The following is a 12401-nucleotide window of genomic DNA, read 5'->3' on the forward strand; positions in this document are numbered from 1 at the left end:
TAGTTGTTAAAACAGTACAAAGTTTTATTAAAGACATGCTAATACCGTGGCTGGAATAATTTTGTTTCCTTGTCCTCTTGCTGGGCTTAGGTTTGTCATCTTGCTGTGTTTGCCATCTCCCGCAAGTGTAAGAAACACTTTCTTTTCCAAAACCCACAGTCTGAGTGCTCAGGCCCAGGGGCGGCTCTCTCGCCTCCTCGTTCAATAGTCCCGCACAGGAATGGTGAGCTTCTGGATGAACTCGTCATACTTCACTTTGCCATTCGGTTCGATATCTGCTTCCCTGAAGAGATCCTCCACTGCGATAAATCACAGTAATTTCTCAGTTTGGCTTCAGTGTCATATGATAAGGCATCCAGCTGGGGGTTGAGCCTCCCCAGAGGTCTTCCCTGAACCTCCAGTTGACTGCTTCCATAGGTGAGGAAGTAACCAGTGAACAGAAAAGGACAACCCACTCCCTCCCCCTTGGAGACCATGGAATCAATTCTGAGTTCATCTGGCTTTCTGCAGGGGCCAGGATAGGGGGTGTACTGGTAAGGATTCAGTCAATGAAACCACCTTGTACCTTTTTTTTTCTTCAGAAAATATCTGGCTCCTGTGCCAGTATTTCCAGAAAGTGTTGGCATGGATTTTACCTTCTACCGCCCGCCCTCTCAGACGCCCTCCATAACAGACACCCCTGCAGCTCCATCCTGGGGCCCCTAGCCCAGCCTATGGCCTGCCTTCCAAAATGACATCCCCCCACCCCAAGAGGGGGCTTGGTGACAAATGGTATCTGCCACTATCATCTCTTTCTGAAAGTGTTTCGGAGGTGGGATAGTATAAGAGAAAATAAATTCAACTGTGTCCAAGCTCAAAGCCTACAAAAACTGCCATTGTTCTCTAATGTTGCTCAGAAAAAAAGAAAGAAACGTACATTTACTGGTTCTGGATTCTTGGGATAAAATACAAGCTTGTCCCAGGAGTTGACAAGAAGAGCCAGTTCAGTTTACACTTTTCAATGGTGGCTTCTCAGGACCCTCCTCACCCTCTTACAAAACTCTCTCACTGCTCTGTGTCAACTTTGCCAGCCGCAGACAGCCCCACACAACTCTGGACAGTGAAAAAGCATCCTGTGACTTCCTGCTTAAGCATCCTCCTCAAAATCGTAATTGCTATGCACTGCATTTGAGCTGATAGTACTTCTGAGTACTTGTAGAACACTGAGACTGTAATTTATCTTATTTCATGGAGGAATGTCTACCCATCAACCACTTGGTTAAAAGTGTCCCAGTGGACAAGTCCAGTACCGGTCACTGCAGCCTCCAGCTGTCCAGAAGAGGGGCAGCTGGAATCTGATGGTACCTTCTGGTTAGAATAGCAGTTCCCTGAAAAACCACAGAGAACTGGTTTGCAAAGGAGGCCTCCTCACAGCTGTCTCAGCTGCTCCAAGGATGCTTCTGCAGTAAACCAACTTTTCTATCACTGAAGGTAAAGGAGTCTTACTTCCAGTATTACCTTTTCTATCTCCCATAGCCAGAGGAAAAGGACATCAGTCTCTGGCAGACACTGCCAGTTTCTTTGAAATGTTTCTTTACTGGCTAAACAAATGAGAGAGATGTTTAAGTTTGGGGACCATGGTATTGTTTTAGACGGATCATTAACCGCAAAAATGAAGGCCCCTGCTGACCTCTCTGCTAACACTCCACCTGATCCTTAAAAGGCTGAGTAGTGTCCTTGGAGCCCGGGAGGGAAGCATAGCCTGTGACTCCCTGTTCACGTTAAAACAGCCACAATGAAAGATGGGATTGTGATAGCTGGCAGCCTGGAAGAGCGGGGGAAGCTCCATCTGCCTTCTCTAGCGCTATTTTTACTTCCTTTGCACTGTGCCTTTGTGACTGCAGATAAAATCTTAGCAGACTGCTTTATAAAATGTTAGCTCTTGCAGGGTCCTGAGGGATTGCCTATTGTAACCTGATTTCCCAACGAGGAAACTGAGGAGGGTGAGAGAGGTTAAGAAACTCACCTGAGCTCCCCCAGAAGGAGGGGGAGCCAGGATTCAAGTCTGTTGTGATTTCACCAAACGCTAAAGGCCCGTCATTACCGGAGCCTTTTTCGTCCACCGACCGTGTCCTCCTGCCCCAATCACAGGTGAGCCCGGCGGCCTACCCAGAAATTGCAGCCTCTGGGGTTGGGGAGTGTGGACTCGGGTGGCAACCTGGCATGGCCACTGTGGCTGGACCCAGGGGCCTGTCAGGCTGGCTGGGAGGACATCTGCAAAGGGCTCAGCATTGGGGTCACCCTCACCATGAACATCCAGCTTTCCCAGAAGGCCCAAGCCCCTCATCCGGCTCTGAGGCAGGAAGACAGGGAAGGTAGACAGGACATTCCTTCTGGAAGAGCTCAGAGCTGGCTGACTCATGAGAAAAGGGAGCAAAGTAACATCTCAATTTAGAAACTTGGTGGCAGCAGCAACTTCAGAAGACAGCTGTGGTGAGAGGAGTGCCTGAGCGAGGTCGGAGGGTGGGGGTCCCGGTGTCTGCTAGCCCTGTGTCTAGCGCCTAGCTCTGCTCGTCACAGGCCGCGCACTGCACCTGTTTCATTAATCGGTATGAGAGGGACACTGGTGATCCTAGAGGTGTCGCAGTCATGAAGGCCCCCAGTGAAAGTTAGAAGACATAGAGTAATGCCCAAGTAGCTCCTAACTGGGTTTCCCTACTGTCCCTTCACCCTGGCTAACTTCTGCCACTCACAGTTCCCTAGTTTTCCAGGTTCCAGTCCAGAGTTCACCAAGCTTAGCATCTAGTCCCAACGTCCAAATGCCATCAGATGCAATGCCTACGTAACCGAGGTGGCATGATTTGGACTTTGGTGTGCCCGCAACCCCTTAGTCACCTCCCACTGTTGGGAAATAGGGACCCAGACCATTACCTTCTTTGTGGGTGAGCTTCTCCCCCAGTTGCATCAGTTTTGACCGCAATTCAGATGCCATGATGTAGCCTTTCTTCTCCTTGTCCGCCATCAACATGGCCAAAAGAATTTCCTTTTTTGGGTCCTCTTGTTTTATCTGCATATGCATGATGGTCAGGAAAGTAAAGAAATCCAGCTCTCCGTTTCTGTCTAGGAAACCCCCAAACAGCAGAGTGAGCAAGGAGGAAAAGGCTTCTCTTGGGGATGTCAGCTGGCCTCCTGCCCAAGCCTTCAAGGCCAGCTCAAGAGCCACCCAACTCAGGAAGCACCGTGGTGGTGGCTGTGTTCACGGGGAAGAGGCTGCAGCCTGTCTTGCTGCGTTCCCACCATGGATATGCCTCATTTAATCTTTTCAACAACCCTCAGTGCCTGGACATCTCATTTTGCCCACTAAAGAGACAGAAGCTCAGAGCAGTGACAAGACCAGGATGAAGCACCGCTTTCTGTACCCCTTCTGGATGCTTCTCTCCTGCCCTGAACTGGAGGAAGTGCACCAACATGTCTATCCTCCCCCTTTGACAGTCGCTGCAACACATCTACAAAGACAGGTGGATGATGGGGCTCAAGCCTCCCTCACTTGCCCTTCCCTTCACTGCAGCCTCCACCCCAGCCCACACCCCTCCTCCAGGCATGCCTGGGGCCCTCAGCCCAGGCTGGGCTCCAACTGCAGGAAATTGGAAGTGCCCCTGCCCACAGCTTCCTGTCTGAAGGAGACAGAAACCAAAGGAAACCAGCACGCTTTGAAGAGAGAAGCAGGGGTTCTCGGTGGCTGAGCTCCCCGTCACCAGGCTTGGCCACCTGGTGGCCACCCCCAGCCCAGCCTCAGGACAAGCTCCCATTGCCGCTGCACTCGCCCTCTGATGGGGCCTTGGGATCACCCCAGCAGAGGGTGGGAACCCGACTGAGAGATGGGGAAACGGAGGTCCAGTTGGGCTGTTGACCAAGTGTTCCTTCCTCTTTCCTTCCTGAGTGTCCAGCTATCGATGCAAACAGCCATCCTGGCATCTGACATTCCTCCATCTCTTTTTAAAAAAAAAGTTGCCACCACCAACAAAAAGCAACTCGTTTTTGCTTGTAAAACTAGTATACGTTCTCTTCGCCAAAAACAGGAAACAAGAGGAATGAAGAATCACCCATAATCACATCAGCAGAGGACAACTTGCTAACGTTTTGGGTGGGTTTTCCTCTATGTTTTATTCCCATTTTGAACAGTTTGGGGGAGCTCAGTCTTAGAAATGAGAATCTGGTTCCAATCTGATTCCACCATTGGCTTAAGGGCTCGGAAGTTACCAGCTGGGCTCTGAATCTTGATCTTTATCTGTAAAACTTGGATTAGGATAGTGCCTCCTTCGTGGTGTTGCTGAGCTAAGCACATGACACATCTAAGTAAAGGGACACTGCCATCAAAACAACCTTGGGATCGTTTAGCACCGTCTGGACTGCAGGTTTGAGACAACTGTGGTGAAATGTCTAGAGCCCCTGGTCCCCTGGGATGGGGCGTCACCCGTTGCTACGAGCACACCTGGTCAGGTGCCTCCACACCCAGCCAGAGAACTCTGGCTAACACGGACCTCTCAAACCTCTGAGCTGGTCACACCCGACCTGCCTGCCTGCCTGCGTCCCTGGGACAAGAGCTATAGGGCTCAGGGCCCACCCACTCACCCAGACTCCTCCTTCCGTGGCAGCTGGCCCAGCCGGGCCCACTCACCTATCCTGTGAGTCTGCAGGTGCCGCTGCACCTCCCCAGGCGTTGGGCTGGCCCCCAGGCACCGCATCACCGTCAGCAGGTCCGTGGCTTTAATCTTCCCGCGCTGCTGCTTGTCATACAGGGAGAAGCATTCCTTGTACTCTGCCACAGCCCAGAAGGGAGAGTCAGGGCCGCTTTTTCACCCTCCCCCAACTTCTCAATCCTCTCTCCACTTTCTGCCCCTCCCCTTCCTTCTGCCTGCTTCCCAGTCCGCCTCCCCTCCTAGAGTGGCCAGACCTAGCAAAAAAAAAAAAATCCAGGGCTGTCAAGGTAAATTGAGTTTCAGATAAACCTCAGTCCATGAGGTCACAAAGCGTCGGACAGGACTTAACAACAACATGCTTACAAAGGTATTTGTCGTTTATCTGAAATGTATGTTTAACTGCATTTCTTGCCTTTCATCCTGTCAACCCCATCCCCTTTCCCTCCTGACCTCCCTTCTGCCGCCTCCCTCCCTGCTCCTGTCCTCAACTGACTAAAACCACAGTGGTCAAGAACCCGCCTGCCAGTGCAGCAGACATGAGACGTGGATTCGATCCCTGGGTCGGGAGGATCCCCTGGAGAAGAGCATGGCAACCCACTCCAGTATCCTTGCTGGAGAGTCCCATGGACAGAGGAGCCTGGTGGGCTGCAGTCCATGGGGTGGCAGAGTTGGATGTGACTGAGGCAACTTAGCACACGCAGGAAAACTTGCTCGCTCTCTTGTTCCAGGTCCAGCCCAGGGAGACGAGGAGCCCACAGCAGGGCACCAAATTCCTAGGGGATCTCAGCAAATGACAACTTAGGTGGGAAACAGAATAATAATGCCTTGGGGCTTGCTGGAGGACCAGAAACCCGCTCTGGGAAGGCCTGGCAGAGAGGCCATCATACGTGGTGACAGATATCACAACTGGGAGCTTCTGAGTCCACTGCTGCAGCCGCCGGTCTCCGGGCTGCTGAACTCTCAAGCCGCGCTCTCACACAGGCCCAGGCCCCACTCAAGACTTCAACAGGCACTGCCTGGACGTCCTCCCAGCTCCGCGGAGATCTTCCTTACTGCTCTCTTTGAACCCTCTCTCCCCTCTGGAGGTGAAGTGGCCTGCAGAGCCACAGCTCCCCAGCCCAGTGGAACCAGCCCCCACCTGCATCTGCCCTGACCCCCCAGCCCTGGAGGCACAGGGAGGCCAGCCAGGAGCTTGGGAAGATAAGGGGTCCTCACAGAGGCCCTGACCACAGGGTGGGGGTGGAACTGGCCAAATGCCCCTCTCGTGCAGCCCCCGGGACCCATGGGGTAGAGCTCCAGCTTGAGCCCCACTGGGAGCCTGCCGGGCCCTGCACTGTTCCCTAGCACCCTGCACACTTCCCACAGCCAGCTGGTTACTCAGAGGCCTGGACCAGCAGCTTCTGAGCGGATAGTAACAAAACCAGCAAAAGCAGCTCCCGGTACTAGCGCTTTCCCCCAGGCCCTTGTGTCATCCTCACTGTGGCCCTGTGAGGAGGGACCCTAGTTGTTCCCATGGTGCAGACGAGCCAGCGAGGAAGGCTGGAGCAGCCAAGGGCTCCTGGCAGTGGGGGCAGTGGGCAGCTAGCTCTGCCCAGGCTACCCTGGAGCTCCACCAGAGGGCGGGAGAGGTGGCAGAGGACGCCCAGGCCGAGGGCCCCTTCATGCTACCTCATTAGGGCCACTCCCAGCAGCCTAGGGTTTCAGGGGCATTGCTAATCAAAGGCAGGCCAGGCGGTGGGGGTTTAGAGACAATTACCTGCTTTTATGCCTGTGGAGAGGTTGAAGGGGAACCTCCCGCCCTTTCAGAACTTTCCAGAGCCTGGGCTTTGGAGGGGCAGACCACCAACAGGACCCAGCGGCAGGAACCAGAGTGGCCCAGGGAAGCAAGGCTTCACTGGTTCCTGTGAAACCCAATTCCCTCTAAGAGGGCCCAGCGCCAGTGGGGACAGGGACAGGGACAGGGGGCCACCCTGCACGCAGGACTTGAACTCAGCCCCCCGCCCAGCTCCAGGGGACCTGTCTTGGTCACCCGAGCTTACCTTCCGTCTGGGTTTGCCTCTGCCCAAGAGGTGGGCCCACTACCATCCTGGGACCCCATCCTATGACAGTTGAGCACCTTCCAACAGTAGCCGGATGGGGACAGCACACTCTTGGGACCGGGGATGGACCAGACTCCACAGGGGGCAAACTGCCTCCCCCATACTCTGCACCAGGGGCCCCGTGGTATCAGCAGGGCTAGAGTCAATGGGGGACCCATCTCCTCCCCAGTTACCTAAAATGTGTCTTCCTGCTTTAAAGATCTGGAGGGTCCTCTGGACTTGGAGGCCAGCCCTGAAACAGTAGGGCTCTTCTCTCTCTACTCCTGCCCCCCCTCCATGACCTCTACACCTCCTTGCTCTCCCTGCCAGGCCCTTCTCCTGCCAGACCTGCCTGCCATCCAACATCCTGCTCACTCCTTTCCTTTGTTGTCCCCACCTCCCCACACAGGTGAACCCTGTGAGCACAAGGATTTGGGGCTTCGCTGTGCACTGCTGTATTTTTAATCCCTAGAACGGGGCTGGCACAAAAAAAGGACTCATAATTGGCACAAAAAAAGGACTCATAACTGTTGAATGAAAGAACAAATTGGGTTAAATAAACTGGATTAAAATTCCCTTTAAGTTTTCCCTTTGAAAATGCAAATGCCCCAAGGCAAGAAAGAATCCTCCCCAGACCCAGGATAACACCAGCTGTGCTGGGAATGGAACCAACTCTGATGACATCTGTACATGGTACAGACTTAAGAATGTATAGCATCCAACTTACAAGTAATAAAAATACTTTGATTATAAATCCCATCTAGCCAATTGATTATCACAAGTGAGTTTCTGCCAGCTCTTGTATCCATTGCCAACCTACAATTTTGATTTAACCATAAGTGAGGTAAGCTGCAGGCCAATGAATGCAACTATTTTCCCAATGACTACACTGTCATTACATCTGATGAGTGATCTACTGTTAAACTATTCCTCACCTTTGTGCAAATTACATCCATTAAACTGAAGTCTTTCAAATCTTCAGCACTACTAATTGCAACAGAGCTATCTTTTAAAAAACTTTTGTAGACGAAGGGACATTCTTTCATCTTCCTTTGTTTAATAATAGTTCACAAAATTCCTAAAGGTGTACCACGTAGCTCATGCTAGCAAGAGCAAGCTGGCCCCGGCTTACATCTGGGTGACGTCCAGGCACAGAGTCAGGTGCGTGCCTGCCACCTGCTCTCTTGCTCACAGGAGCCTGATGAGGCAGTGCCATTATTCCCACTTCACAGATGAGACCACCGAGGCTCAGAGGGGACTGGAGCCCAGGTCCACTGCCTCCAAGGTCCCTGGTCTTCCCATTCAAGCAGTCTTTCTTTCCTGAATGTTTGTGGTCCCTTTCTTTGTGTCAGACTTTAGGAGACAAAGGGAAACGTACCTTCTTCCTTTCTGGGAGATTCAGAAGCCCCAGAGGGAGGGTCAGTGAGCCCCAGCACCACGTTTGGTGGGGGGCACACTAACAGCTGGATTCCAGCCCTGAGATTCATCAAGCCTTGTGTTAAGACTGGGTAGGAGAGGCCCCTACCCTGGGCCTTGGATTTTAAAAGTCCCTGCTCTGGACCCCGTTGAGGGGTAAGAATATCAAGGGGCCTATGGGGAGGCGCCTGCAACCCACCTACCCTCTCTCCCTTACAGACGCTGCTGGTAACCAGAACTCTGCAAGTCCTGCCCAGGTAACCATCCCTCAGTTCATCTCCCTGCTTGAGCTCAGCTGAGCCTCCCCAGCAGGGTCTGGCCCCTGGCTTCCGTGTAACCCAACTCTGTCGGCTTGGCCTTGTGGAAACAGAACCAGGCACTGTGGGAAACTGAAGCTGCCTGGGGCAGGTTTGGGGATTCACAGAATAAAGTGCTCCAAATGCCAACACTAGGCTTGCCGTCAGGGCAGAGGGATCTCTGAGGCCACCTCCACTGGCCTTCACCCTTTACAGATGGGGAGACTGAAGCCCACAGCCTAAACAAAGCACCCTTTCCGAGAGCACAGCCCTGGGCCCTGTTCTCTTTCTCAGCCAGTTACAAAGCCCCCTTTTCAGCTGGGGCCCTCAGTCACAACCAGTTGGTGTCTCTCCGACCAGCCCCTCTCCCCCTCCGCCCCCAACTATCAAGTTCTGGAGGAGAACCGAAGCGCTCCCCCTCCTGTCAGGCCCTCTTGCAAATCACACTGACGACTGTGTACTACGCACAGTTCTCACCTCCAAGCCTTATCCCCCGCCCCTCCACCAGGCCCTTCCTGGTAGCAGTCGGCCCCTGGCTTGTGGGTGGGCCCAGCTCTCCCACCAACAAAACATGAGCAGAGCAAATTACCTAATGAGACCCATATTTTGCTGTGAGTTGCTAATGAAAGAACAAACCAAACCTACCATTAATTTGGTCCTGGGAAAGAAACTTGGCCTGCAGCAGAGAGAGAACAGTCAGGAAGGGACTCCATGAAAGCCCCCTGCCTCCCCAGCCCCGGGCAGCCTGGCCAGGCCACACAGATCCTCACCATCGCGTGGCCTCCAGCTGCCACCCGTGGGCTCGCTGCTCCCAGAACTGCCTTCCTGTTCCCCTTCTTCCCGGCTTCAAGTCGAAAGTCCGCCCAGCCGGGTGGAGGCCCCGGTAATAAATCCCTGGCTGCCATGGAGACCAGGCCCGCCGCCAGGGGTCAGATTCCAGCTTCCTGTGCTCTGTGGATGCCTGGCTGTGGGGTGGTGGCAGGCTAGATTTTGAGAGATGGGAGCTGCCCGAGGGCTTCGCCGGCACTTGGTCCTGCACCAGGAAGCTGATATTCTGTAGCCAGAGGACAAGGGCCGCTGTTCCTTCCTGGGAGCCCTCTGTGGACACTAAGAAGGGGTCACCCAGAGAGGGGATCGCTGGGTCCCCCAGGCCTGCCTTCAGGGGTATTTCTCTCTGAGGATTGCATTAGGGGCTAAATAGAGTCTCCTCCTAGGTGTTGGGCACTTTGCACATCCCCTTTAGGCACGTCACACACCACCTCATTAGTTCAGTTCAGTCGCTCAGTCGTGTCCAACTCTTTGCGACCCCATGAACCACAGCACGCCAGGCCTCCCTGTCCATCACCAACTCCTGGAGTCCACCCAAACCCATGTCCATTGAGTTAGTGATGCCATCCAACCATCTCATCCTGTCATCCCCTTCTCCTCTTGCCCTCAATCTTTCCCAGCATCAGGGTCTTTTCAAATGAGTCAACTCTTTGCATCAGGTGGCCAAAGTATTGGAGCTTCAGCTTCAACATCAGTCATTCCAATGAACACCCAGGACTGGTCTCCTTTAAGGTGAACTGGTTGGATCTCCTTGCAGTCCAAGGGACTCTCAAGAGTCTTCTCCAACACCACAGTTCAAAAGCATTAATTCTTCGGCGCTCAGCTTTCTTCACAGTCCAACTCTCACATCCATACATGACTACTGGAAAAACCATAGCCTTGACTAGACGGACCTTTGTTGACAAAGTAATGTCTCTGCTTTTTAATATGGGAAGGAAACCCTGCGTGACACCACAGCCCAGTGACAGCCACCTCCTCCGCCGGAACCCTGGATGCCACACACAGGAGAGAAAGGCGCCTCTGAGGAAGACCTCGGTGCCCATTCCACAGCTCTGTGCCTCAGCATCCTGGCCTTATGTTGAGAGTTAATGGCGAGATGGTCCATTTTCAGCTTGAGTCAGTTCCTTCCCATTTTTCTGGGGGTGTGGTAGGTGCCCATGCTGGGGTCTCTGGCCCCACCACAGGCAACTCAGGGGACTCAGAGGGAGACCTCTTAAGTGACTTTCCTGGTCAGGAAGGCTCCCTCTTTTCTTCCTTCCCCTCCACTCCCCACTGCACTTCCCACCCCTTCCAGCAGAAGCTGCTGACTTTCCCCATTTCTCAGTGGTTTGTCCCCAGCCCACCCCTCCCCACACCCACTGAGGAAGTGAACGGGGGATGGAGCTGCAGCGCTGGGCACAGCTGGGTTCTCCCCCTCCTTCTCTGAGATCCCTGCTGTATCCTGTGTCCACGGCTGGTGGCTGCCGTGCCTTTGGGGCCCCGACTCCAGGGCCCACCCAGTCTGTCGGGACTGGCAGGTATGGCCACACCGGTTGTGCACTGCACTAGGGCTCCTGGTCTGGGGGCCTGGAAAGGGCTGCATGCGTGCAGAGGGAACTGGTGGTAATCTGTAGAAGTTACATGGATCAGGGCAGGGGGGCTGTCTTTGTCCCCTGACCATTTCCTTGTGAAAGGTTCTCTTTTCCTCGACTTCACACCCATTTCTAGACCCAGAAAGTTTTAGCTGGCGGTTTCTGACTCCTCCAAGTTGGGGCTGAGGAAAGGCTGGTGGGAGCAGGAAAGGAGGGGAGTTTCTATGAGACTTACAGGAAGAAGAGGAGAGGGGACATCAGGCGGGGCGTTGGCAGGGCCCGGGGCACAGAGCGGATGCTTGAGGGGAAGCCTGAAGAGCCAGGCCCGGGCTCGCTTGGAATCACCCTGTGTTTGGAAAGGGGCTCCTGGGGGAGATGTGATCGTTGGGCTGTACCCCAAGGTCCTGCGAGCCATATAGTAGCCCAGCCTCAAGACCAAAGAGCCGAGAGACAGACAACAACTTATCAGATGCGGGAATCTTACGGATCTGAAGCCACATCCTGGAGCAACACCCCCCTGTGGACGGCAGACAGCAGGCAGGACACGGCGCGCCTTCTGCTGCTCTGGAGGAGGAGGCGGCTACCAGTTATAGAGAGCATTGACTTCAGAAGGCTCATCAGTTACCAGGGAAACCAGCTGGGGGCAGGGGCAGGCGTGTGGACAGTCACAGATAAAGGGCCTGTGATGAACAGGACTGGACAGTCCTGTGTGTGAAGTAGGGACTGGTGGAGCACGAGATACACAGACAGCAAGTGAACGGCCACCTTGAGTGGCCTGGCCATACACACCCACACTTCCTGCATGACTCTCATAATCCTGGCCCTGCCCCTCTTCTGAGATATCCCTGGGGTCAGGGATGCAGAGGTACGTTGCAACGGCAGATCACAAATATTATGACAGACTGTTGTTTTTGCTGTTTAGTCTCTAAGTTGTTTTCGATTCTTTTGCAACCCCGTGATGACAGTAGCTAGAAGAATACCAAGAGTTCCCAGGTGGTGCAGTGGTAAAGAATCCGTCCGCCAACACAGAAGACCCAAGAGACACCGGTTCGATCCCTGGGTCCGCAAGGTCCCCTGCAGTAGGAAGTGGCTACCCACTCCAGTATTCTTGCCTGGGAAATCCCATGGACAGAGGAGCCTGGCGGGCCGCAGTCCAGGGGGTCGCAGAGTCGGACACGACTGAGGGCACACACAATCAAGAGTAAGACACAAAGAATGCTAGACAGTAACTCCCTGAGACGCGAGCCAACTTTGGGTGAATTTTTCATGGAAGTCCAGAGGAGGGAGGCCCTGCAGTCAGACTCGCCAGTGGTGAGGCCAGGACTTCCCTGATGGCTCAATGGTGGGAAGTCCACCTGCCAAGGCAGGGGACACGAGTTTGGTCCCTGGTCCCAGAAGATCCCACATGTCTCGGAGCAACCAAGCCCCGCACCATAACTACCAAAGCCTGCACACTCCAGAGCCTGGGAGTCACAACTAATTAGCCCCTGTGCTGCAACTGCTGCAGCCCGTGTGCCTAGAGCCTGTGCTCCA

At 53.9% G+C, this 12401-nt stretch overlaps 1 protein-coding gene across 4 annotated transcripts in view; it reads right to left on the bottom strand.

Moving 5' to 3' along the window:
* Positions 1-12401, bottom strand: part of CALML4 (calmodulin like 4) — a 16748-nt gene continuing 4347 nt past the window's right edge. The window contains exons 2-6 of one of the 4 annotated variants that reach the window (XM_069595482.1): positions 9240-12047; positions 9115-9145; positions 4658-4798; positions 2911-3099; positions 1-299 (exon numbers count right to left, since the gene is read on the bottom strand). In XM_069595482.1, the coding sequence (XP_069451583.1) occupies positions 202-299; positions 2911-3099; positions 4658-4798; positions 9115-9145; positions 9240-9374 (594 nt within the window). In that variant the 5' untranslated portion in view covers positions 9375-12047 and the 3' untranslated portion in view covers positions 1-201. Of the gene's footprint in view, positions 300-2910; positions 3100-4657; positions 4799-9114; positions 9146-9239; positions 12048-12401 lie in introns of those variants that run through there. The other 3 variants (XM_069595484.1, XM_069595485.1, XM_069595486.1) reach the window with 3 other exon arrangements.

This window comes from Ovis canadensis, chromosome 7 (genome assembly GCF_042477335.2).
Source record: "Ovis canadensis isolate MfBH-ARS-UI-01 breed Bighorn chromosome 7, ARS-UI_OviCan_v2, whole genome shotgun sequence".
NCBI lineage: Eukaryota > Metazoa > Chordata > Mammalia > Artiodactyla > Bovidae > Ovis > Ovis canadensis.